The sequence below is a fragment of the Oryzias latipes genome, chromosome 24, assembly GCF_002234675.1.
Source record: "Oryzias latipes chromosome 24, ASM223467v1".
NCBI lineage: Eukaryota > Metazoa > Chordata > Actinopteri > Beloniformes > Adrianichthyidae > Oryzias > Oryzias latipes.
The window spans coordinates 14,638,878-14,666,664 of NC_019882.2; the positions used below are offsets into that span (position 1 = coordinate 14,638,878).

The window sequence follows — 27,787 nt, forward strand, 5'->3', positions numbered from 1 at the left end:
TAACAAATATATAAGCCACTGCAATTTTATTTAATTGAAAATGTCGTCTCTTTTCTGAGAAGGACTTGTGTGTTTTCAGAAATTGCCGGCGAGTCCTTTGCATCACATTGCTGACATTATTACCACCCACCTAAGCACATCTCCCGTGCTTTGAAGCAGTTTGCTGGATCTAGCAATTATACCCACAATGTGGAACGCTAGCAATGATTTCTCAGTTCTTCTGTGAAGCCATTATTTGGCCTATGTGCTAAATATTGTTTGCTAGTTAAAACTTTTTATGCGACTAAAACTATGAAACTTAAAAAAATAAAATCTTATAACGACATTCAGCCCAGGTTCTCAAAGTAAATAAAGGCTTGGTTTGTGCAAATGCATATGATGGTAATTACAAACTACTAAGGCTTTTATGTTTGCAAAAAACTATTCTTCAGGTCAAGAATGGACAAAAACTGTACATTTTAACATATTTATTTTGAAGGTCTCAGGAATCAAATGAAACAAAGACATAGACAGTTGTTGGTACACTCCTGTTATTGACTTATCCTAAGGGCAAAGGGTGAGATTTTCTGTTTTTTAAGGTCTAAAATTTCTTTATTGTTATAATTCTTTACATTTTATGCATTCTTCCTATTGTTTATGTTGTTCTATCTATAAGTAATCCAATTAAGGACAGGATAATAAATACAAATAAACCAATGAAAGTCAGATTTGCTTGTGAATTGTTGGGCAACACAAATGATAAAAACAAAAACACAAAGACTAAATATGTTGGTTTCACTGGAAAAACTAAAAATATTGCGACCAGACAAAAAGCAACACGGCTTCTAATTAGATTCACACCTTTCTGTCTTCTAAGGGAATTGTGCCCAACTAGAGAGAAATGAATCAGGAGATCAGAAAATTTTAGTGAAGTTAAAGGATATATGACCATCTTCAAGCAGCTGGATGGTTCTGCAGAGAAAACTGATGACAAATAATACAAATGGTGACTGAAAAGCCCAAAACAACTTCCGTTTTTAGGAGAATTCTATGGTAGGTAAATATCACTGAATTTTTATTTTATTAACAGTGTGGTTCAAGTAAAAGAAAGAAGTTCTACTCTTTCAGTTTGTTGGCATTTCCACTAAAAATGTTATGTTTAGAAGACATAGATTGCATTCTTATATTTTCCCATGTGGCTACACTTTTTACATTTATTTGACTGATGAAAAAGACTGCAACTGTCAATGTTATATCGCCTCTTTAATGAGAACAGCCTCAAAACAGATCAAAGCTTTCAGCTCTAAAGCTGTTCAAACTAATTTGAAAACATGCAAAACTTTTAAGGGATGAGCCATATAATAATCTGGTTACATAACTTCAAGAATGTCTTAAAATACATTTTTCCCTGTGATTCATTTGATTTGGGAGGTATTACTATATTTAACTAAGGCAACAAAACATCATAATATTTCAGTTTGATTTTCAATCTAACATTTATGTTTATAAATATATATATATATATATATAGAGAGAGAGAGAGAGAGAGAAAAAGGAAAGCCGTTGTGGTGTATGTGGCAGTGCCAAATGATGGAAACATCAGGAAGAAGTAACATGAGAGACTGGAGAAAGCATGGAAAGTGAAGGTGACAGTGGTGCCTGTGGTAATTGGAGCACTCGGGGCAGCAACCCCCAAGCTGGAGGAGTGGCTACAGCAGATCCCTGGAAAGACCTCAGACCTCTCAGTGCAGAAAAGCGCAGTGCTAGGAACAGTCTTTAGTTGCTTTGCCCTGCCCGCGTAATTCCTGACCAATGAGTGAAGATATATTTAAGCACTTAATTTTGTTTACACGCTTTGGTTTGAATCAGGAAAGGCCGCTTGACAGCAGTCTGAATACAGACCAAACGCAAGGATCAAGACACGATGTGGAACAAATTAGGCGGACCGGGTCTGCATAAAATGGTTTTTACCATCTGCATTCACCCTTAGAAGTCAAGAATGTTTCAGGATGTGCATCTGCAAAGGAGCATTAGAGGCCAAGACTTTGAGAGCCTCACTGTCTGTGAAAAGCTGCCTCTGTTTCACAGCTGCTTGCGATAGTAGATGCAGTGTTAATTAGACGGCTTGATAAGAACAGCAGGTTCATGGAAATATGGGCTCAACACCAATTTTAAGCCACTGATGTTATCAGTTCAGTTTAAAAAATGGGATCTGGCTGCTTATGGAAGACAAACCAAGCATTGACTTCTATGTGTGCTATTTGTGAAGGACAAATTAACAAATTAGTGGATGTTTTTGTGACCAAGGACACATTAGGACTATGTTTAAAACTGGCATACACTTGAGCACAGACAAGTTTAGAAGTGGTTTTGGAAAGAAAGTATGTCATTTTGGGATTCTTCATGTGTGAGGAGAAGAAAAAGTCTTTGATTTCTAAAACAGTACTAGGAATAATTTTTGTTATGTGTCCAGACATACTTAAGAGTGTTTTGGTAATAAGGCAGGAAATGCAGAGGAAAACTGTGATCATTACAAGACAGCACAGGTAAGTGTCAAACTATAGGTCAGTGCATTATTTGTTATTTAGCTAACCTGCCACTGTAGCTATAATTGGCCAAACACAACTGAACAAGATGGTTAGCAGCAGGTAGAACAGGGTTTTGGAAAAACCAGCAGGATGCCAACCACTTTCAAATAAAGGTCGATGTAACTTCATGTTTCGGGTGTCTACATTCAAAACCCTGCATTCTCATGTAGCTATGCAAGTTTCCACAACTCTATAGGCTCTATGTACAAAATGCACGGCCATTCCTGCATGCAGGTTCAAAGAATACCAGGTTGAACATTGACCAATCAGGGACTCAGTTGGTAGTGACGTTTGGATTGTGTTCCTTTTAATTCACAAAAGTGACAACTGTTGAAAAGAATTATATGACACCAAGTCCTTCATTTGTCAGACTAGAGATACACGAGATTTGCACCGCTTCAACATTTTAGCCTCTTCCAACTGTAGGTGGCGGACATGCGCTAGTAAACAGTAGAGAAAAAAAAAGAAGCCCTTTCCTGCTTGTCTAATGTGAACACCGTGGGCTAAAAGGGCATTCAAGAAACCTCTATTTAGCGCATTCTTGAATGTGCGTCACATGCCTGGCGTGAAGGTAGCATTAGCATTTAAATGTACAGAAAATATAAGAAAATAAAGCAAGGCCCTACTTTGGCTCTATTTTTGGGTTCTTCTCATTTTGTCTGCTGCCTGTTATGGAGTTCCCACCACCAGCTATAATTCTTTTAACGATCTTATGTAGGCCTGCGTCTGCAACCTTCCATATGGCTTTCCAAAAAGTTCCCAGAACATTCCTGATACTCTCCGAACTCCAAAACCTTTGGATTTGAAGAACAATCAGAGAGCAGTGTTGAGGATGTCTGCGCAACAATGCAAACAAATTGCAGATGGTGTCAGAAAATTAAAAATTTTTCCAACCCCCTCAAGGTGTGTGAATACGAGGATGTGTTCAGGAATGATTAGGACAGTAAAATGAATTATTCAGGATTAGGTGGGGAGGTTGTTGAATGCATGTAGATTCACTCAATTTGCATTCCGCCTCCTAGTGGACACTTTTAGGAGGACGTTGTCTTGAGAACAAAGAAAAGAGCTGACATGGATCGAAGAGGAAGTCCTGTCCTTCCCTCCTTCTCATGTCTCCTTCAGTTAACCCTTTTTGAACCTTCATCTTCCAGCTGTGAGCCAACATGATAAGTAAGCCCTCTCAGGGTCCGCTCCATTGGTGGGTGGCACCAGCCAGCATGATTAACCACTGCTTTCAGCCAAGCAGTTGACACAATGAAGAGTCGCTCCAATTAAAAGACGCAAAGTAATGAATAAAACACTGAGTGCAATGGCTACGAGCGTTCACGGGGGTTGCAAATATGTGAGGGGGGAGATGCAAAAAGTTCTTCATCCTACGACCCCTGTTAGCTAAAAATAAATAAACAGAAGAGAGTTGCATTCATAGGTTTTAGTCGGCGCAAGAGAAGATGAAAACTTCATTTGATGCCATTCTTATAGCACAATATCCTATTCAAGATGAATTAAAACGTCTCCTGGATGTACTTTGCTTTAAGAGCAGGCACACATATCTGTGCGAGTATTTCATCGGAGGCCGCCAAATGTCAGGAGTTCAGCCAATTAGTTAAAGAGTATGGGCCCACACACCTGTCTACCTGCATTGACAATCGCCCGTGGCTGCGCGCATGCATTTACACATTAATTAACCAGCTAGGGCCATGAATTAGTCAATGAGATATCTTAATGACTAGCCGCTCAATTGTTTGTTTCTCCAGAGGGGGAGAACAGAGGGCAGAGCAGCAGTGCAAACAGACACTCCAGCACAAATATGGTTAGGATTTGAAAAAGATTACAGATAATCATTGCTGCTTGTGTTTTTATTTACATGTTACAAGATGAAAAAAAGAATCAATAGGCTTGGTAAACAGCTTCAAAGCTAAGTACACAGCAGAATATTGAGAACCTTTCTGCAGAATTAGCAGTCAAATATGATTCCAAAATTTACAATTTAAAAAGCATAAAACACCGTTTATTGAGGGACTTCAGAAAAGCCAGATGATGTCGTGTCCATCCAAATGACAACAGTTAAAAAGCAAAAATTCTGGGATTAAAATAAGTGTTATTTATTAATGTTAAGGGACAAAAATGAGGAAATTAATATCCATTTCTTTGGAATCATTATACTTCAATACAAGAAGTGAAAAGATGAACCTTTTTCATTTTTTAACTGAAAAATTATAGTTATGCATGTTTGGGCAAGTCGGACCCTGATCATGAAGTTGTGCTGCCTGATGGACCACAGTGGGTTTCTGCAACACATTTCTACTGGCTGCAAATTTTTTCTAAGAACAATTTAAGCATTCCATACAGAGGTGTTATTTCTCCTTCAAGGGCTCGTTAAATTGGACCGGTGTGTACGTAGTTGTCAATGACAACAACAGAAACTTTCCAAGCGCGTTCTGCTTGAGGTTCTATTTGAGTGGCTGACCTAGGGGCAAGTCAAGAAAAAAAAAACGGCATATTAGCAGCTACCATCCTCCGTCAGGAGTCTGGCGCTGAATGCTCACACCTTTCTGAAGTTTAGGAGAAAGAAAAACTCCATATTTGCTAGCGACCATGCCCTCGTGTGCAGAGACGTATGCAGAGGATATTTGATTCACATTCCACTCAAGTGACATCCTTTACAGTGAGGATGATAATTGGTTAACTATAAATTTTTGGGAATACATTTTTATTGTTTTGTTTATTTTTGATGGCCCACGATCTACCCACGCTCAGTTGCGTTACCCTGGTCTAATACCGCAGTGCTTTAGTATTCATTGAAAGAGTCCGCAAAAAAAACATATTTTGTGAATGGCCCTAGAACCTGTTAATTCTAATCTTAGGAAACAATGATTAAAAGAAATAAAAAATAACGGTAATGCTTTTTCTGCATAGACATTCACAAAAAATGAAAAGGATTAAGAAAAAAAGATCTCTCAGCATGTGAAGCAGTTAAGTGTACAACTAGGAGAATGAGCCAAGTGGGCAGAAAGTCAAAATCATTGCACTTACTGGACATTTATATAAATCCACTTCAACTAACATGACATGGAATTGGGGTCACTTGGGGAAAGCAACGCTTTTTTGAGATAAATTAAATGATACGTTTAATTGTGTGTCTCTGGTGAAATTCAACTGGAAAATCCTCAACTGCAATTGCCTCACTTATACTATTTCTTCAGGTAATGTAAACCATTTGATGACATTAACACCATCATTTTTAATCTCAACCTCAAAGGCTTGTGCTGTCCTTGAAGACAAGTGTCATCATTAAAGATCCACTCCAATGAAAATGGTGTTTTTTTTTAACATGATGGAAGACATATATAAAAAATTACGCACAAGGTTACATTTCTGAGTACTTCTTTCTTTAAACTGCTGTAAATCAGGAGCAGATGAAGAAATGTGGTTTAAAAAAAATAGCTGTTTTTTTTTTTACATAGAAAATCAGCTGAAAATCAGCTTCCTGCTCCGCTTTGATGCAATCCCTAGTAAAAGACTAGATCCATGTATGTATTGTTGTCCTCTTCTGAGCCTGCATCTAGATCTAAACTGTTCAGCTCAATAACTCGAACATTGCTTGCCGTTTTTGTTGCACCGTTAATGTTAGGTTAGGCGGTATGAGGGGGCTCCAAGCTAGCAGTAGAGCGTGTGAGCAGAGAGCCCTAAACAACGGGAAGGGGGGCGGGGTTGCTCTGCACCACATAGGTCCCATTCACAACTGAGAGACAAATCTCTAATGATCTACTGCAGAAACTATGTCTTAGAAAATGACACAGGTTTCTTGACTTTGGCTAAAAAGGTCAAAATCATCATTAAAAGACCACTGAGAACACTTTAAAAATAGATCAAAAGATGATCAGAGTGGGTCTGTATTAAAATATTTCCAGAAATCTAAAGTTTAGCAAATCATTTGCCTTGCTTTAGTTACCTCTTTGTCTTTGAGCACAGCTTGAGTTCTGTAAAGCAGCAGAAGACGGACATCGCTGTCTTGGAGGCTGAAGTTACTCTCCAGGATTTGCAGAACATCGATGCGAGGCTTTACGGCGAGAGCCGGGTCAGCGCAGAATGGCCGCAGCCAAGCCAGAAGGTCGTCTGAAGTCACTGCATTATCACTGGGGGGTTGAGGTTTGAAAGGGACAGCGGTCAGACCCAAACAATGATGGAGAGATAAATAAGACGATTCAAAGGTAGGATTTGATTAATCATAAAAAAGTTACACTTTTAAAAAACAAGATTGACATTTTAGTTTATGAAAAACAGAAAAACAAAAATCAAAATGAAAACCAAACATACAAAAAACTTTTTCCTCCTTGTCTTTGTTAATTTTCTGATAACCTTAACTTATCAGGTGTGGCATTTAATACCCAGTGTTAATTTTGGATTCAGCAGAAAGGAACAGATAAGAAACACAGTTATCTGACATTTGCTGGGGGCAGAAAAGAATGGGGGGAGGAAAAAAAAAAGTCCTGTGTGCACATACCCACTCTGCACATTGTTGTGCACGGCAGTCACCATGGCCTCCAGCACCTTGAGAGGTTGTGAGTAATTTGTCAGGGCGCCTGGGTCTCCACTGAAAAAACAAACCGCATCAATACAATCATCGTACACAGTGTGCTAATTAAGATAAGATTTTCAAATTACCCTTATGTCGAGGGGACAAAGAATGAACAAGAAAAGAAAAAAAAATCAAAAGCTTTCTTCTAAAGAGACAATGTATGTGAAAAGAAAGTCTAAAAGGCATAAAAAATGGCATTTGTGTAATAAATATTTTAAAAATCCTACTAAAGTTCTTAAAATCATGTGAGAATGTGATGAAATTTACAAAACCTATGATCATTTAATTACTAAAGGTTAAAAAGGCTTTTCATTTTATTAGTGATAATAAATTATGAAGCAATAAATGCTTTTTCCCATGTTCCTGCTGTTCTTGTGTGCGTTTTGTCTGCTGGAGGACTGTGTCTCATAGCGAAAGGAAAAAAAAATAAAAACCAGGTGTAATTTCCCTGCAGCTCAGCTCTGCTCTGCTGCTGGGATTGTATCCCGGCGCACACAAACACAAACAGGTGCCCCGGCGCATACAAACAATGCTCACGCACTGTCCGTAAACGTACAAACGATCTAACAAAAAGCCAGGAAGATGAGACAGCAAATTTCTTGATTACATTTTGGTTCCTCTGTGCAGAACACACAAACACAGGGCGGGTATGACAGATACAAAAGATGGCCATTAGTGTGAGGCTAAGGTACGCCTGCTGCACCACACCGAGAGGCTTTCAGAGAGCGCCAATGCACAGGACCGGCTCATTCTTAACTGCCAAACACAATGCTTCAGGAAAGCCCTACAACAATAGAAACACACACAAACAGAGACTGTTTGTGAGGCATATTCCTATATAAGAGCCCCAAAATGTGGGCACAAGAGAATAAAAAACCTCCAGTGAATACACGCTGAACCCTCTGCATGCGTCCCGACCACTGAGACGCACATCCGTGGACTCGCTAAATGAGATCTGCTTGGGAACATCTGTGTCAGGCTGCATTAATTATGGGAAGATAATGAATCAGAGAAAAAGGGGATGAAAAGTGTGCATGCAAGACAGAACATGTGCGTGCCTTTGTTACAGAAGAGTGCCTGCGTGTGCACATGAATACAGATGAGTAGGGCTCCGGTGGCGTGCACGAGCCTTTTCTGCGGGTGCCATTTGTCAGCATAACGCACCATTGAGCAGCCGTTAAAAAAGCAGGAAATGAGGCAGGAATATAATCAAGGTGATTGGTGCTCATTTATCAGGCCGATCAGACGGACAGATGATATCTGGCTCCATCAGTAAAACCTGCCTCATTGGTCCGTTGGTGCCAGCACTCCACAGCAAATCAAAGTCAGCGTTCATCAGATTCTAATGTTGCTTTCAACTCAGGTCAGGACTCATCGCATGTAGTTTTCAAAGCCGAGTCACACAATAGCTGTTTATGTTGCATGGCTCTTCAATTTTCTGGCTCTGTAGACATGTTGGCATGAATCATGGTTCTTTTTTTTTTTTTTCTTTTTTTTACAGCTGTGAGTTCAACTCCCACAGGCAGCTCTAGTACATCAAGTTGAACATTTAAGGCCTTTTTCACCAAAAAAACTCACCCTGAAGCGGGGAACTTCACCGTTTTTATGCATTTTTATTAGGTGAAGAGCATCCAAAAAGTAGGTCACAGCTAGTCCTATAAAATCAAACTTTTGGGAAAAGCTGTAGAAAGATTTCTATATGATTCTATAATAGGACAAGTGCAGCGTACTGCATAGAGTCTGGGAGACACCCAGCTCAGATGCTTCCATTTCTGGGTTGCGCGTGTGTGGCACTGAAATGGCGCATGGTTGGGAGTGACAGCAAAAAGTGGTGAAGAAAAAATAAACTTTACATTTTTTCCATTATAGCTCCAAATATTAGATTATCAAAGTCTTTAGGGGAAAATGAGAATCTGCATAAGTGAGTATTTAGTTTAACCTCAGAAACACATCACACGTCCAGTGTGAACATAACTAAATACAGCAACTGGATATAAAACTTACCAAAAAAAAGAGAGAATTAACCATAAACATCACTGAAATCACTAAATATATCCTTTTGGATTTTAGGAGTCCAGCACATGCAGCAAAGCATTATGGGACTGGTTAAATGTTCCTCACTATGAACAGTAAATTTTAAAAGCTGTCATAAACTTGAGTTATGTTTTGTGAAAGGTATTTAAAAAGGTGGAATGCTTCCAAAACAGCAAGTAAACCAATTAAACACATACTTTTTAAGGGTTTAAAAATCTCTAAAAATTATGAGTGATTTCACCAACAATTCTCTAAATATATGTCCTCTATTTTCAGAAAAATGCCACAAGAACGTGTTAAAAATCCCCAAAACAACATGTTCATCAGAGTGGGTATTTAAAAACTTTCAGAACAATAAACCTGAAGACAAAAACTATCTTGCACAATCTTTTTCTGATATTCTTCTATGCAGTAAATTCCTCTGGGCAGGTTTGTTTATGTACACTGTGTAATTTACATAAACAACTTGTTAATTACTGAGCTTCAGATGCCTTAGTAGGTTTACTTTTTAAAAGAAAGTCAAGCCAGCAGTTTCCTTCTGCCTCTGGTCTTTAACACAAATGAGGCTAATAACTTCTGGTTCTGAAGCCAATTTTGTTCCCCAGCTAAAAGTGAAAAGTCTATTTAAAAATGTGCACTTAGCTACTTTTAGTGCACTGCTGGGAATAATTGAGTCATTGTTCATATATAATAGAGCGTGACAGAAGTTATTTAGGTGCAGATGGCAGAGGTTCAGAAGTGGTCTGGCCAAAACTACAGTGTCTAGAAATCCTTAAAGGAAAAGATGCTACCTGAGTGCGGCTACCACCCTCCTCACTGCCTCCTGAAGGACACTTTTGACGGACAGGTCCTGGCATCCAACAGCAACATTTAGGAGCTCTCTTATCTGCCCCAAAGCCTGTCCATCTGTCACCATGGTTACCGCTAGCTCGCAAACCTTTGACCTGTCAGAACGAGACAAGTCGTAGAGTTCGCAGTAACCACGAAGCTGTTCCTGGAAGAAAAAAAAGAAGCGAATTAAAACACTAAAATAATAAACTAATATAGAAAACTAATTTTTGTAAATGATTGTTTTATTAAAAGACATACAAATATAGCACTTACTCAAATTAGTAATATCTGACAAATTTATAATAATAGAATAAACTTATTCTAGTACAAAATAATACAGAGAAGAATTTAATTTAAAAAGATAATGTCATCATATGTAATATAGAATGATAAAGAAAAAATACTTCATTTATTAAAAGTCAAACAGTGTTACTAAAGTGTTGCTTAATAGAATAATTGAAAGAAAAAAAGATGTAGTTCTTTGAAAAAAATGTATTAGGATTATTTCTAATAGTTTGTCTAAAAACAGTGTAGATTTTTTTCCTAGATTTGGTATTTTTTTAATTCTTATTACACTTCTCAATTTTAAATACATTTCTTAATAACTGTGAGAGAGATTAGGGGGTACGCAGGTTTACAATGTCTTAAAAAGTAATTAAAAAGGTAAAATAAATCTAACAAAATGTTTTTTTAATTGAGAAAAATTGATGTATTAAGGTAAATCCATGCACTCATACTCATTGCAACAATTTATTATCATATACGATACATCAATAACTACCCATAGATATTGAAGAAGAATGACATTTTTAAAATACCTACTTACATCAACATGACTGGAAAGCAACCATCTTTTTTATGTTTTTTTAAGACATGGTTTTGAATAAGTTATTAGAATAAGTTAATATACACTTGTAAAACACTCAACATATATTAATTCAAATCAATATATTTGATCAAAGTATTGCATATTTCTAAAATAACCCTATAAACATTCTGGGGAGAGTCTGTTTGGTTAATTTTTTTTTTTTTTTTTTCATCCGTTCTGGTCTTAAGGGTTCATGGCAGGTGTAGAAGCTACACTCACACATGCCCCTGATGAAAAAAGTAGCAATTTGAGTAATGTGCCAATTAGATGCAACGGACATGATGACTGGAGATTGCGATTGCTTTAAAAGTGAGCTCTTAATTTAGGGTTCTCTGCTTCAATCATCATAACGTTGAGGATGAGAGAGGAGGAGCAGTTTTTTTCTCACAGGGAGATGAGTTTTTCTCTCTGTGTTTCAGGCAATTCACAGTCTATTTCGACAACATGGAATTATGTTTATACAAATACTTAGGCCGATGTTCCCCAGTCAGGTAAACATTGTATGTTACCATATCATTTGAAGCACACCAGGAATTTGATGCAGTTTAGCCCATGGTGTTCACACTGGATAAGAGGGTAGGGGCTTCTTCTTTTTTTTCCTACTGTTTACTAGCGCAGGTCTACCACCAACAGTTTGAAGAGGCAAAATGACGAAGCGGTGCAGATCTTGCTCCAGGCTTTTTCTTTCACTTTCCGACATACAGAAGACTCGTTGTCACATAATTCCGTGCGGGCAAAAACTGCAATTATTAATTTTCTATTTATGATTAATGTTCTAACGGTTGGCTCCTCCGTGAATTCATAAAGATGCCATTCAAAAGTCATCACCAAATCTGAGTCCCTGATTGGTCTACAATCAACCTGCTTTAACTTCTAACGTGTTTAACGGCAGTTTGTACGTAGTGCCCAAAAACAGTCGTAGAAACTTGTGCAGGGATGCGTGAACGAGTGTTTTGAGTGCTTGAAAAGATGTTGCAGAGGGCGCCGTAAACATTGCTTAAGTGTCAATTTATAGATTTTCTCTATTTAAGATATGAAGATGAAACTTTTCTTCTCCAAAGTTCAGCTGGTTAGCCATTCTTTTTCTGTCTTGGAATGCACGGTCAACAAAAACACAAACCAAAACTGTACAATTACGACACATACAATGTCTAGAATGTGCAATTTGCAGCGATATGGGCGGGTCAGTGTACCTTTGGTAGAAAATGGTGACATTCTCCTGATAAATGAACCCAGTAGAGTCAAATAGAGCCTGCAGAGCTACTTTTATCTATATTTCTACACCTATCTGCCCTTTCCTGCTGTTTTGTGTCCTTTTTATCTAGCTCTAAGGATGCAATCACTTTTTCTCTAACAGAGAAGCAGAAAGTCCATTAGAGAGGATGAAGTGTGTGAGCCAGCACCTGTGACTCCACCCTTAAGCTTTTCTTAGTAATGGTTGTAGTTTTGTCGGTTATAGGAGGCATGAGGCTCTAAACACAGATGAAACCGGGACTAAATATGACCATCTTGCTCTATATGTTGTTCAGATCAGTTTTGGTGAAAGTCTCAGTGTCGCATAGCAACACTGGGCTCACCAAATCATAATGTCCTCTTCTGCTTGCCCTACAGTCATTTAGTGTTTACACACAGGGACAGCGAGGTGACAGTGGGGCAAGTCGGGGTGACCTTGCTTAATGAGATACAGCATGGTGCGGGCGGCGCCTACACATCCACACAGCAGGGCTCATTTTAGGCAATGGCCACTAGATTTACATTAATATACGCTTGGTTTGTCCAAGGGAGGCTTAGAAGGGTGCAGCAGAGCAGAACAGGCCCAAAAAGATACACCCACACAGGTAGTGAGAGCATGTATGTGTGTGTGTGTATGTAATTACATTTATTATGTATATAAACACACAAAACGTCAGACACGTCTGTACTTTTGTGCCCATGCCTCCCGGCATCGGGAGGCAAACCCGGCGTCAGGGCCCCCAAGCCACAGGACAGGCGTTTTCCGCCGTATCAGGCGGCAGCGATGGGGGCATACGGGCGCCGGACACCGAGGCGCAGGCCAAGGACGAAGCCAGGGCCCATGAGCCACCCACTACCCTGCCTCCTCCCATATCCCCCCTAATGCCTTCCCCACTCTGCCATGGGGAGGGTGAGCCCCTGCGGGTCACGGCGAGACCATCCCTACAAGGCCCTAGATGAATCAAGGTGTCTAATATGCGAGCAAAAGTGGAACAGAGGACAGGCGCCGACGCGACCCCAGAGAGAGACTCCCCCAGTGAGCTTTCCCAGCGTATGCCACCCATCCAGTTCCCGGAGCCCTGTGTCCCTGTGTCCCTGTGTGCAACATTTGTTTGGGTGGGAGTGCGAAGGAGCAAGCGGATGGGCTAAACCGGGGGAAGAAGGCTCCCCCAGAGCGACCGGCCCTCCAGCCGGCCGTGGTAGGTGCCCCCCCTCCCACGGCGACCAGGCAGCCAAGGGGCGGCAAGCCAGCCGAAGACAGAGGCCAGGGTTGCGCCAGCACAGAGAGACAGTCAGCAAGGGGGCTGGGGGCGACAGTGGCTCAGGTGGTTGAGCGGGTCGTCCAATGATCGAAGGGTTGGCAGTTCGATTCCCCGCTCCCACCAGCCAAAATGTCGTTGTGTCCTTGGGCAAGACACTTCACCCTCCCTGCCTCCAGTGTGGCTCCACTGGTATGTGAATGCGCATGAATGATCCTGGTGATGGTCAGAGGGGCCGTAGGCGCGAACTGGCAGCCACGCCTCTGTCAGTCTGCCCCAGGGCAGCTGTGGCTACAACCGTAGCTTACCATCACCAAGTATGAATGAGGAGTGAATGAATAATGGACACAATGTAAGCGCTTTGGGTGTCTTGAAAAGCGCAGATAAATCCAATCCATTATTATTATTATTAAGGAAGGGGCCACCCTCGAGGGGCAGGAGGTCTAGCCCGCCATACATACCATGACTTCACTAAGGGACTAGCACACCGCCCCCCTCCAGGGTGCCCCCTCCCCTCCTAAACAGTAAAGTAAATCCAAAAAAAAGAAAAAAGAAAGGATTGAATAAACAGATTAATAGATAAATAACCTAAGCCCTAGCCCCAAGAAACCTAGTGAATAAGCGAGAAAGAAAAAGAGAACAAAAATAAAAAATAAAACCCCAAGGGAACCCCTTAATCCCTTGCTGTGGATGCATTGCTGACCCCTGGGGGGCCAGGCCAAGCGCCAAGCAACCGGCCACGGGCAAAACACCGACCGCGGACAGCTGGCCCCAGGCCCCCGAACCCCAAGCACCCCCCACAGCCCACGCCACAGCAACCAGCCACCCAGCACAGCACCCGGCCGCCGTTCCCCGTCGGCCGCCACTGCCTACCCTGCGTCCAGAAGGCACTGACCCAGGAACCCCTGCCAAGTTGCTGGCCAAGTGCCAAATTTTGAAAGTGAGCTTTGGATTTTCAAGGTCAATTAATTGTGTTACTGTAGGAGAAAGTTCTACGTCTGTTTGGGTCAAGAAGTATTTAGTGCTTGTAACTGATTTGAGCTGCTGATATTCTAGAAATTTGTTTTTACTAATCCCATAGATTGAGGATAACGTTGGGAGGGACATAAATGTTCTATTCGGAATTATATGCTGAAACTGAGGATTTTTAAAAAACATCTGTACTTCTAATAAAATGTGACCTTATAGTAAACAGATGACAAGGGCGTGTGTATGTTCCAAAGAAGCTGAATTAAATTGTTAAAAACCTTATCGACAGCTCTCCTCTGCATTACTATAAGATCTATTTAAGGTTGCATATTAGAACGCTTTCTACAAGGATTCAATTCAGATTCATCTCTGATATAATAAAATACTTATTCATAAGAGAGGCTGCCTCAAGGTTTTACACGAAAATATGTGAGAAAACCAAGAAAAAAAATCTACACTTATTCATAATTTTTATTTCAGTCAAAATTATTCAGGATTGTTAAAATCTATTAAACTGTTTTTCAATCATTATCTTCAATAAAAGTTTTAATGGCGATGTTTTCCTAAATCAGAAAACCTGTGTTGTTTTTTTAGGACAAAGATTCTGCAGAACGGCAGGGCCGTTAGCGTAGAGCAACCTTGCCCCCATTTCCTCTCCCCATTACTGAGAGCTCAGAGCAGGGAGCTTGTGGCCCACCCAAGGAGACATTTTAAGATTCATTTTCTTTATATACTGTATGTCCTCAATCAGTAGAAAAAAAGCCACACGAACTTGTTAAAAACACCCAAATCATGATGTTTTGTTTGTCGGAGTGGGCCTATAAAAACATATTACACAATGAAGCAATGGACATTTTGAGATACCTGTAATTAGATTACTTAATTACAAAAGGAACTTAGGAAAAAGTGTTAAGCAAAACAAAAAAAAACAAAAAAAATTTAATGGACTGATTTTTTCTTTTAGCCAGTTTCTAAGCATATTTTCTAACTCTTTTGGGCTTGCAAGATTTATTCTTCGATTTACAGCTACCATTTAGCAGGCTATTTACCAGAATATTTCATACTTTGCTAAAACTATTGGGTTTATTTAAAAAGCAAATTACGTGGCAAAAAAAAAAACGTAAACAAAAAAAGCCTTTTCCCCAGACTCTTTGATTATTTATTAAATAAAACAACTATATGTTTTAGATCACTTCTAAATACTCTTAGATTCTGCTGCTGCCAATACTCAAATGTAACCATGTCAAGTCTCAGCATGTCGAACACTTCTAACTTCATATCATTTCAGTGTTACAAAATCATGTTGGATCAAAGTTTTGCTTTAAATAAAAACCCAAAGAAATGAGGAAAATAGAAGTTGGAGACACTGCTTGAAATGTAATTAACATACGATCTTATAAAAGTCATTTTTCTTCTCTTGAAAAGCTAAAGCGGTTTAAGCGTGTGGCAGATGGGGCCTACCTGCTGGCTGTCTCTCAGAGACAGAATGAAGGCATGACTCAAAGTGTCCAGGTGGGCCTGAGACTGCTGCAGGTGTGCTAGCGCCTCATCAAAAGTCATCCCTGCTGGGCCCGTCCCTTCCTGCTCTTCACAGCCATCGCCTCCTCTCTTCTTGCTCTTCTCGCTCAGCTGGCGCAGGGCTTTGGTGGCTCGCTTTATCATCTCCAGTCGCACCTGGACGCTCAGCTGGATAGGGAGTAGAATCGATGAAAGTGTGAGAAAGGAGACAGAGGCGCGCTTGTGATGAGGAAAACCAGTTAAGCCACGGATTGGAGTCAAACTGTGCCAAATGAGGAAAAGAAAAGCTTGCTTATATTTAGCAAGTTGCTGAATGCCACAATCAGTCAAACATGGGAACGGTATCTGCATTGTGTTTTCTTAACCAAATCCTTACCGTCAGATTTACGGATTTATATTCAGCGACAACAGCTAACTCCACCAGGACAGGATGATAGCAGAGCTTGGGTTATCCAGTTAATTCTATCTATAGTACAGCATGAACAACAAGCAGTGCCCCTGTAATTTCCCATCAAACCAAGTGACATTTTAAGAACAGTGTGACACCAGGTAAGGTCCAGCAGGACAAGACTCAGCTACTGTGGGATAAAAATAGGAAAAGAAGGGGAAAGTGTGAGGAAATAAGAGAGGGCGGTGCGTTTCTAAGGGTAATCTGCATATTAAAAGCACAGGGGGAAACAGCGCCTGTTGGGAATTGGAGTTTAATTGGGTCTGAAGCAGAGAGGGATCAATCAAGTCCCTGAGAGTCAGAGGGAAAAACAGGGGACATAAAAGGAAAAATGGGAAAGAAAAGGTCTGGGAAGGGTTGTCGGCAGGGTGCCACTATGAGAAAAAAAAAAAGAAAATGAACAGTGGGCTACTGTTGATAAGGTGGTCTAAGACACTTTAATCTACTGCGGGACAATTATTCACAGTGTTGTAATTATATGGCTGACATTTCCAGGGAAATTTCATAATTTCCCTTATATGTCAGGATGTGTGTTTGGAGGCCCCAGAGTCTAGATGTGAGGAGAATATCTAAAATTAGGTGGGAGCTTTTTGACTTTCTCAAAAAATTGATTCAGAGTCATAGGCGAGCAGCAGCTACACAACAGAGAACAGAGTGGGGACTGTGACATTTTGATGTAGTGAGTGAAAATTCACACTATCCTTTCTTATGTGCAGCATGTATTCTGTCAGGGTGGCTGCATGGCCCTTTCAAGACTGTATGAATGTCACCAATTGTGCTCACCTCCCTCCAGCTCCAGCCTCAAACTACAACAGAAGCATAAAATAGACTCTTTCTTGTCCTAATGTTTCCCACCAATCTTCGTCAGCGTACCATGCAGTGGTTTATGGGACAAAGCCCGACTGTCGTGTTCACCGTACTAACCTTTTTGACTGCGTCAGAAGAAAAGGTGATGCTGTCCAGGAAGCTGACAGCATCAGCAGGGACCATTCGGTCTAGGTATTTTGCGCATGTGTCATATGCGTGCAGGTAGTCCGAGTCGCTCTTTGGGGGTTTCTTGAGCAGGTGGGGGTCTCCTTTCCAAAACAGCTTCTGCAGCCATGTTGCATGAACTGCACTGGGAGAAACGGTTCCCCCTCCACCTCCCGGCAAAGGCAGCCGATTGACGTGTTTGGAGATGGACAGCACGTTCTGACTGGACAGAACGGGCTGCAGAGTTGCCAAGGGGTCAGAGGATTCATCAGTCAGCTTTCGGTAGTTCACACCTGCAGGCAATGAAGAAATAAACATGATGCACACATGGAATACATCCATGAGAAGATGCCAGGCTCAGAAGTTTCATTTTGAGAATTCTTATGCAGTAAAATGTCCAAAATTTTTGCAAAGAAGCCAAATTTGATGAGGTAAAAATATTTGAGGGTGAGGTTAAAATATTTGAGGACCAAGTATTTTGCCTGAATCCTTTGAAGCATTTCAATAAAATTAAATGCAAATGCACTTCCAGTTAGGTTGTCGTAGACAACATGCCTCGTTTGATAGTCCCTCTTGATATTGAACTTCTTGAAAACAGGCACAGTCTTTATAGCTATTTGGCAGACACAGTTGCATATTTTCCTAAGAAAAAATATACAAATTCCCACTTGTCCTGGAAGCGGCCCTCACTGTCAAGTATTCTTCTTCTTCTTTTTTTTCTTTTTACAGTTGACATTTTAGAAATGAACGACTTCAAAGACAACTTAGCCAACCACAATCTAGAAATCTAGACAATTTTTAGAAAGTGCTAGGGATGAGGCCAAATATTATATTGATTTTATTAATGGAGGGTGCAGGCCAGTGGAAATTTGAATGCAGGTCGCATTTGTCCCACTGGCCGGACTTTGGACATGCCGGAAGTGAACAGACCCTGCTACACTTGTACATTTATATATGACACGAAGAAATCATGAGGCTCATTGATCAGATATGCAGAGGATGTTCAATAATCCATTATAAGTCTGAAAGGCGTTTAGAAGAAAGTCCATATCTGACCTGTGAGAACAGAAAGCTGTGGGTCTGAGCGAGCGTGCAAAGTTCGGTCAACGATCTATTTGTATTCAGCATCTCCTCTCCTGCAGGACTTCCTAATTGTGTGTGTTTGTGTGCGTGAGAGCCAGTGACACGCTCTCTGAGCTACGAGACAGACACATTGCCGTGGCAACACCACGGCCTGTCTGGGCTTTAAATATTTAATGCAGGTCTGCCTGTGGGGAGGGCTCTCTCAGCGATTTTCGGGATTTCACACATAAAACTCTATTCCGAGCGCACGCAACACTTTTCAGACACACAGTTAAACCACAGATAAGAGTTACATGCACTTACACATGTACTCTCATTCGCTCAGTCGTCCTTGTGCCCCGTCGATTCCACTGCGTCTGCGTTTCTCATCTTTTTCCTCAGGAGAACCCGCTCAGACCGCTCACCTGGTACTGTGTCTGAAACTGTGATGAACACTGAACATGCACCACCTGTCTCCAAACTGTCTGAATGCCTCTGGAAGTACATCCTGGTGTGTGTGTGTGTGCGTTTGCACCCGTCTGTCCTGGAACCGCGCCTGTGTCAGAGTTGGATTATCTTGGCCAAAAGTTAGCGGCCCTGGAGAGACCGCAACAGCTTGTGTGTCAATTTTATCGCCGAGTGTGTGAATATGTGGGTTACATTTTAACACTGTATGTGTGCGTGAAAGGGTGTGGGAGAAATACAAGCGTGGAAAGTTGATCATTTCGGAGCAAAGGCGGACATTTCAACCGTCTATTTTCTACACTTTATGCTACTTTTCAATAGGAAAAAGAGCTATTTCTGATGATTACAGAACCATCAGCAGAAAGCTACGCTTTCAAAAAAGTACAAGCAGACACAACTTATGTAACCGTGTTCCTGAGAGTATAGAAACATCGTGTTCTGAGTAAAAACTGTAAAGAAAAAAAGGGTGGAATTGCAGAATAGCAGCAATTTAACGCTTGGAAAGTACAAAAGTACTAGCAGTCTAAAGAAAAAGATATCAAGTCCAAATTATAGCAAAAATTACTTGTGAAAACATTCAATCATCTTTTTTTTCTTTTAAAGTGCCTAATGGTACTACAACACTAACTTCACCATATAAAGGTCCACATTTTTTTCCAACTCCTCTTTAGATTGCTCTCTGAATCAAGAGCAGTTAATATAATATGCATTATGACCAAAAATTAACCTCTAATTTTACAACATTTACAACAATCCCTGTATTTTGATGTCAGCTTATAAGATCCACTACGATGAAAATTGTGTTTTTGGTGTTTTACACATGTTTTTGTGGCATTTTTCTTATAATGGAGGAGATATATTAACAAATTAAGCTTAAAATTGCATTTCTGAGTATTTCTTTATGTAAATCATTGTGGATCGGGAGCAGATGAAAAAACGCAGTTTGAAAAAGGTTACAAGTTAGAAGTGTGATGTACAAGCTACTAAAAAGATTATTGGAGTGGAACTTTAACTTGGGAAATGTTTAAGACCAACCATCAGACCATTCAAGGTCAATGAGAAAACTAACCTTTCACACTTTTATCACCATTTGTGGATCTTTTATGCACCAGCTCGTTCAAATAGATTTTGGCATTTGAAACTCAAAGTGACATGTCCAAAGTCTGGCCCATGAACCAAATGCAGCACACATTAAAATTTCCACAGACTTCTTTAAAAAATTAATAATAATAAAAATAAACATTTCATTTTTATTTTTGGAATTGTGTTTTGGTGTCTGGCAGTTTGATTTGCTTTCTAAAATGTAATTTTATTTATGTATCATTTGTTTTTGTTTTCATTTGTTGTTGTTGTGATCCCTATTATGATTTTGCATTGAGTGATTTTCTTTGGTGTGAGTGGTGCTCCAGGTCATTGTAGTTTTCAGACCACAATCATCACATAGGTAAATCCTGCAGCAAAAATTAAATATAATGTTGATAACACAAAGTCACTTTCGATTTCCTCATCCTTTTAGTATTTATACTGAAGACAACACCCTATGAATTTGCTGTAATGCAGTGATTTGACATTTTTACTTTTATGGAAATCAAAAAATAAGCAAAAACTTGAGGGAAAAAAAACCTTGATAAAATGTTTGAATATATTTTAATTTTGGATGGATTCAGTTTATACAGTCTAATCCCAGTTTAAACATCCGTAATCAAACACATTTTTGTGCAAATTCATAATACATCCAACATCTCTCTTTATTGGATCTGATTCAGCCAATTAGTCTGAATGTCAGCGTGCTTTCCCTGCTAGGTGCTTGTGAGCATTCAGCCTGTTTGTTTTTTCGAGCACCCTCGTACGCGGCAAAGAACAACAGAGCACACAGTGACAGCATGACGCTCGCCTTATTAACATTTGGAGTGTTGAAGCAAATCGCTCAGAGATGTGTGCATTTGACGTGTGTGTTTGTGTGTTCAACAGAGACATGTGTCACTGGTAAAAACTGTGGTGTTAACAGGAGCAGAAGGAGGAAGCGAGGCGTGAAAACACAGATGACACTTGGCTGACCTTTACTGAACTTTAGCGAGAAGTGGCCGCATCTTGGTGCGGGTAGAAACAAAGTTTGAGCGCAAGAGCTGCAGGGGTGAACTGGTGACGTGCCGGTCAACTTGTTCTTTCAGGCTGTTAATGAAAAGCACTTCGCTCCAAACTCCAAACGGGACAGAGTGTCCTTTTCTTTCTGTTGTTTTGCTTGTTTGAACTCTGCCGCTTTACAGTTTTTGAAGTTGTTTGATATAAAAAAAACAAAAAAGATCAAATGACAAGATGAAAGGTGACAAGTGTAACTCTGGAAGAGTAGAGATGTCAGCATGCCATGTTTTATCTCTTTTTCAGAGGAAAATATTATCAGTTTCTCTTTTATTCAAACAGTCGTGATGGTTTTTCCTTTTGATCTTGTATGACAGTTACCGACTCAAAGGTCATCTGCTGGGCAGAAGAAATGTCAGCAGCTGTTTGCCACTCATCAATCATGTCCTGTTGGATTATGTTTAGACCTTCTGCACCAGAATTGATTTTGCTGACATAAAAGGCGGTAAGCCGATTTTCTGCCAATCACAGGGAGGTTAAGCCTTTAAACTCGAACCCTTTTGACCAGATGCTCCTCAGAAAAACGTGAAGCTGTTTTCCACCTTGATCTCCTGTCATTAGTTAATAATAGAGGACATTTTAGATTGTCGTAAAAAAGAAAACGCGATAGAGTACACCTCACCGTTTGCAACAACTCGAAGCTTTTTGAGGAGCTTGACGTGAGAGTTTGGCTTGATGGTGGCGAGGACGTATGGCTCGCATCCTGCGGTATCCAGCAAGGTGTAATAGTAGAGGAGGCGTCCCAGATCGGTTCCTTCCACCGTTGGGAAAACATATTTGGTCATGTGGGTGTGGAAAGCCTCTGGGTCACTTTTCAAGGTCTCAAACAGTCTAAGGGAGTCACTGCGGGCTTCAATTTCCTTGGTGGAAAGACTGAAAATGAGAAGGAAAAAAACAGATAAGCGATTCGGTCAATTAAAAGTTTTAGCCTTTCCAAATCCTTCTTGGTAATCTACTACCAAATAACAACCATTCATTGGCGGACAAGATGTGAGCGCTTGAAATTTCCTGTAACCGAATGAGCAGTTTGTTCGAAAGTAACAATAACAACAACCTCAACAAAATTACAATACGAGCTGTTCACATAAACAGGCGCAGCGTCGTCATGTCCAACAAAGATAAGGAAAAAGGAGAAATTGAAAAGCGGACAAAAGCCTACATTTCATCAACAGCAAATCAACTGACAAACGCAGCACCGGAGACTGAGTTGTTGCAAAGTAATTTCAGAAAACAGCGGCATAAAAACAGAACGGCGATGCAGGCTTATCACCAAAGATACAGCTTTTCAAATGAAATAAAAAAAATGAGTCAGAAACAGGAACTCTTGGGTTTTGGTTAAAACATACATCTGAAAATGTGTTCTTTACTGGCATAAAACAAATCAAGCCACAAGACAAAGAAAACAGGAAATGAAGGGAAGTGTTAAGGTTGGAAAAAAATGTCTGTGTAAACTTAATCAGCGAGTTGTGCAGATCCTACGCGGCTTTGTCAAACATAGCTGCTGAACTAAAAATCAGCAGCAGGCAGTCCTAAGACTGACGGTGGTAAAAAAAAAAAAAAAAAAAAAAAAAAAAAAAAAAAAAAAGAATCTAAGCAAAGTGCTTGAGAGAAAAGAAACATATCTGGAGAGCCACAATAAAAGGCAAAACCTGGACAGGTACAAAGACTATTCTGGCAAAGGCAAAGCGTGGTTTGCTGCAGGTATTCACAGAGGGACTCAGAGCAATCTATGGCTGAATGAGTGTTTACGGGAACTAAACTCTTTTTGGCTGTAAGGAAGGAAAACATCAGGGTAGGACAAGGTTATTCTTAGTCTCTCCATTGTGGAAAGCTTGGTGACTTTTACCAAAATCTCAACAGAAATAGCATAGCATATTTTAGTTTCTTTCAGGCGTGTTGCAAGAAACAAGCACAGACAAGAAAGAAAGTATTGTATTTTAGTGGGTATTTATGGCCTTCCTGCAGTTTAATCTTTCTCACATGACTTTTTAAAGTCCTGCTTCGATCATCTTTTGTTCTATTGTGAAAGCGTTGTTAGCGTTCATCTTTTATACTTATGATAGTATAATTATATCATCATTTCTGATCACTTTCTGATTACCTTCCAGTTTACATTAGAACATGCTACTGCCCCAGTGAATAAGAATCAGCTTAGAAGAACCTTATCTGATCGTTCTGTGTCTGAGTTTAAACACACAGTTCAACCAGTACTTAGTGATATTCTGAGAAAATACTCCGAGTCCAGCTCCCATAGCGTCAGTCCTAGTATAAATTACCAATTTGTTAATGATGCCTTACAAGCTCTTAGGAGTACACTCGATGTTGTTGCCCCCCTGAAACCTCAGTTCGTTAGACAAAACCGAAGAGCACCGTGGTTTAACGCTGAAACCCGTTCTCTTAAACAAGTAACCCGTGAGTTGGAAAGAGAATGGCGCCGCTCCGGTTCAGAGCAGTATCTGAATACCTGGAAACATAGCCTATTAAATTATAAAAAAGCTCTGCGTAGAGCTTGAGCCCAGTACTATTCAACCTTAATATCAGAGAATGGAAATAATCCAAGATTTATTTTTAGCACTATTGCTAGATTAACTCGCAGTCAGAGCTCAGTAGAACCACATATTCCTGTTTCTCTCGCGTGTAGAACTGCCTTTTTCACCAGTGGAATTTAGCTAAGATCAGAAATATGCTTTCTAAGAGTGATGCTGAAAAACTCATCCGTGCATTTGTTACGTTCAGCTTGTTCAGAACACAGCAGCTAGATTGTTAGCAGGAAGTAACAGAAGAGATCACATCACTCCTGTGTTAGCTTCACTTCATTTGAATTGAGTAGAATTGAATTGAATTAAATTGATAGTTACATTTTTAGCCAAAATTTAAAAACCTGGGTCATTTTCATAGCTTTTGTAGAGTGGCAGAAGTTCATTAGAAATTCGCCTCAGAGTTGTGGCCACTACTGTTGGCACAGAACAACCCCGCCCCCTTTCCTTCCTCTTACATCTGCTCCTGATTTACAATTTAAATGAAAAAAACAAACAAACTCAGAATTGCAATTTTGAGCTTAATTTTCTTAATTTTCACAATTTTTAGACAAATACCACAAAACCATGTTATAAACAGGTAAAATATGATTTTCAAAGGAATGGGTCTTTAAATTACGTCCATTCTTTTTTGCTTTTATTTTATAGCTACAGGATTTAAATTTTCATTCTTTATTTCTCTAAATATGTCCGTGCATTCACACTATTGCTGTACTCCATCAAGATTGACATTACTTGCAACCGAGTCATGACCCTGTTTTTTTTCTACAATCAGGCAGTGAGGCTAATTAATAGGAACGATCATGCTTGTAAAGAAGCAAATTATTTAAGGAAACAAACTCTAGATTGGACCAATCATTCCCATGAGGAGAACCTTTGAGACACATTTCACACAGTTTATTATGGTATAAGACAATTTGATTACGAATTTGCCTCAGACAGATGTGGTTGGATCGTAAGATTATAAATCGATTAATCAATTAAATCAAGGAATTGTTACACCCCTAGTGGGTACCAATGTGTGACTGACATTTACTGAGTTGAATTTACTTGGGTGACATATGTAGAAAATAAACTGTACTACTTTTAGAAATTTTAAAGCACCATACTGTATACTTTTACTTTTGTTTATTTATTTACCTTTTCTCTTTGGAAATTTAGTTTATTTTAATCTAGCATTGCCCAATTATTTGCAGATAAAAATTTAACTGTCAGAATTGGAAGGTAAAAAGATCTCCAACACCAGATTTCACTGACATGTTTTAACTTTGATTTCACAACCACAATGAACAAAACAAAGCCAACAAATGTTTGCCAAAGCAGGAGTGATGCATGACAGCATCAAAACAACATTTATTTAAGGACCTGCTCCAATGAAAAATGTGTTTTTGGTGTCCCTAACATCTTCTTGTGGCCTTTTTCTCATGATGGACATATATAAAGAAAGTTTAAAATTGTGTTTTTTGAATATTTTTTCATTTAAATTGTCGTGAATCAGGAGAAGACAAAAAAAAATGCAGTTTGAAAAAGCTTGTAGTTGCTACATACAGCAAACTACAGTCAGCAAGCCACAAGCTTCCTGCCCTCCTCCCATTCTGATGCATCCACATGTAGAAAAAATAGATCCATGTACGTCTTTGTTTTCCTAGACTGAGCTGGAATCTGACTCAAAACTGTAAAACTGGATTGCTGTGATATTGCTCGCCATTTTTGTTGCACCGCTAATGTTACATTGGGGTTGTGAGGGGCAGTAAGCTAGTGAGAAAGACCGTGAAGAAAGGGATGATGAGAAACCTTACTCCACACCAACAATCCCACCCACATCTCCAAAGAGAATTTCTAATTAACTCCTGCCGCAGTCTAGAAACTATGTCTTAGAAAACCCCACAGGTTTTTGTTTAATTTGGCTAAAAGCGGCATAATCGTAATTAAAACAAGATGATTTGGTTTAACATATTCCATATATTCTATATTTAATAAATTTATCATCTTCACTTCTCTCTCTGTTCCTTCTTGCGATAACCGTCACTCGTTACTCAACTTGGGACTTTTGCTTCCATGTCCTCCTTGGCTTTCCGCCTCTCTTTGGTAGGCATATTTCTCCCTGGTGGCTTTATTACTAGTATGCCACACAGAGGCACTTGTGTTCCCTGGGTGGCGTCCTTCTGAGGGCGCAATAGATTTCTCATTCAATCTTTGTTGTGTCATGCCGACGCAAAATCAGAGGCTTTTCATTAGAATAATCTCTTCTTTTGATTTTTAAAAGCTAACCAGCGAAGGAAGCTTATTTGATCACTTCTGAAATCCACGACATTTCTCCTGATCCTTCAGTTCCTCCTTTTTCTAAATTAGTGCATGTTTTGATGTGATGCATGGAACAACAAAGAAAAACAGCTTGCCAACATTCTTAAATTCTGTGGCACATTAACTTAAAGATGCACCAGACAACTATGACTAAACTGTAAGAAAGCTTTGCCCTGATTATTCAGCACATCATTGTTTTTATAGTTTGTGCAGGCGGCATTTTATTTATGCTGTGCTAATTTGTTTACCGCTTGCTCTCCAGCAGGAGGTTGTTTGTGCTAAAGAGCTATGCAAAGGAAACTTTGCAAACAGCACTTTTTCCTTTGTAGACAAAAAGGGGCTGCTTTTTTGCTACAAATTAGCACAATTTATTACAATTAGCACAACACAAAAGTTGCAATAAACACACCATTCAGAAAGAAAGACAAAACGTATCAAATAAGAAGCTGAGGTGTTTTTTTAAGTGACATCAAGTTGTGATTAGTTTAAGAAAATGATTGCCAACTACAGATATTTGTAGCCCTGGGTTTGTTTGTTGCACATATTCGAGTAAATATTAACCTCTGTTTCTTATGCATCTTAAAAGCTTGATGAGAGTTTAGCAGAAACTATAAGGCCTAAATAAAAACAGGAAGTTCAGCAGACCCTATGTCAGTATGTCAGGCATCTCTATGAAACCAATGAAAAAGGCAAGAACAAGTGTCATAAAGGTTTGTTTAGTTGGTTATTATTTTGGTTACCATCTGAAGATGTTGGCAGATATTGAGTGGTGTTCACAGATTTCACAGGACAAGAATTATTTAACTATTTAACAACAATTATTTAACTATTTAACAATGGATTATTTAACTTTAGACTGGTAAAATTTATTTTTTGCACTTTACTGAATGTAGTTAATGTAATTAGTAGTTTTCAAACAGATTCTTTAGACTTTTTAATTCCTGGCCAGTTAATACCTCTGTGCCCTCTAATTTTACATCCCATTATAATTAGTGAGAGTTTTTTTAGCAGCAAACCGAGGGTGAAAGGCTCAGATTTGGACAGAATGCATTGGTGCTTTTGCAGTCTACTTGTAAACCCCTTTTGTGTCTGAGAATAATTTTTTTTTTAATTATATATTTTGTTAGATGAAAGAGAAAGAAAGGTGTGGGAGGGAAGTTTGGGAAATGTTGGGAAAGAGCAGGAATGTGTGTATGTGTTGACAGAGAAACTGTGGGGAGAGTTAAAAAAAAAAGAAAACAATCAAAAAATGTATAATTTTTCCGAGCACAAAAACATACACGCACTAAAACATTTATGCAAACACAAATTAGAACCATGTAGATTCCAGAAATGCAGACACTGCATAATCACAGAGTCAATACATGCAGTACACCCTAAACCACAGCCTCAACATACTTTATAGCCCTTTTGTAAATTTATCATTGACTCAACTGAGTGACTACTCCCCCTTTGCGTTCCAAACAGGAAGTACTCGCTGGGTCCAAGAAGCCATAATCCCAATGAGAAATAAACAGTTATGACTCAGTCAATTATTTTAGAGTAACCATTCTTTATCTGCTATATTTCTAATATATTCTTGATTATCTTCCTTTTTTTCATGACATTTTTTCTTTAGTGCACGTTTATCAAGTCATAAACTGGCCAATCAAACGCATCAGTAAAATAAGGTGTAGCCCCCACAGCTGACACACAGAACTCCTGAGCCCACTTTGAAGTGGTAGTGGTGTGGACTTCCAACAAGCTCACTCCTGATTGGTGAGAGTGGTTGCCATAGAAACAATGTATCTGACAGACTCAGACCAATCATTGCTTACTGACATCATCTGGCTCCAACATTGCAAAAAATTGACGACTGAATTGACTATTTGGTAGCAGCTGGAAGTAGCTTAATTAATTATGGAATGCAGTAGGATCTTTATTTTCTGAATTATAGTCTCATTTTTAGTAAAATTGGCAATAAAAGGGTGCGCATGAGTTGAATCTAGGGTCGAAGGACCAA

At 39.5% G+C, this 27,787-nt stretch overlaps 1 protein-coding gene across 1 annotated transcript in view; it reads right to left on the minus strand.

Annotated features, from left to right (window-relative positions):
* nbas (neuroblastoma amplified sequence) overlaps window positions 1–27,787 on the minus strand; it is a 158,653-nt gene that overhangs the window by 34,625 nt on the left and 96,241 nt on the right. The window contains exons 44-49 of the mRNA XM_011491806.3: window positions 21,567–21,817; window positions 17,231–17,571; window positions 15,802–16,026; window positions 9,972–10,174; window positions 7,072–7,161; window positions 6,520–6,703 (exon numbers count right to left, since the gene is read on the minus strand). Coding sequence (XP_011490108.2) covers window positions 6,520–6,703; window positions 7,072–7,161; window positions 9,972–10,174; window positions 15,802–16,026; window positions 17,231–17,571; window positions 21,567–21,817 — 1,294 coding nt within the window. The remainder of the gene's footprint in view (window positions 1–6,519; window positions 6,704–7,071; window positions 7,162–9,971; window positions 10,175–15,801; window positions 16,027–17,230; window positions 17,572–21,566; window positions 21,818–27,787) is intronic.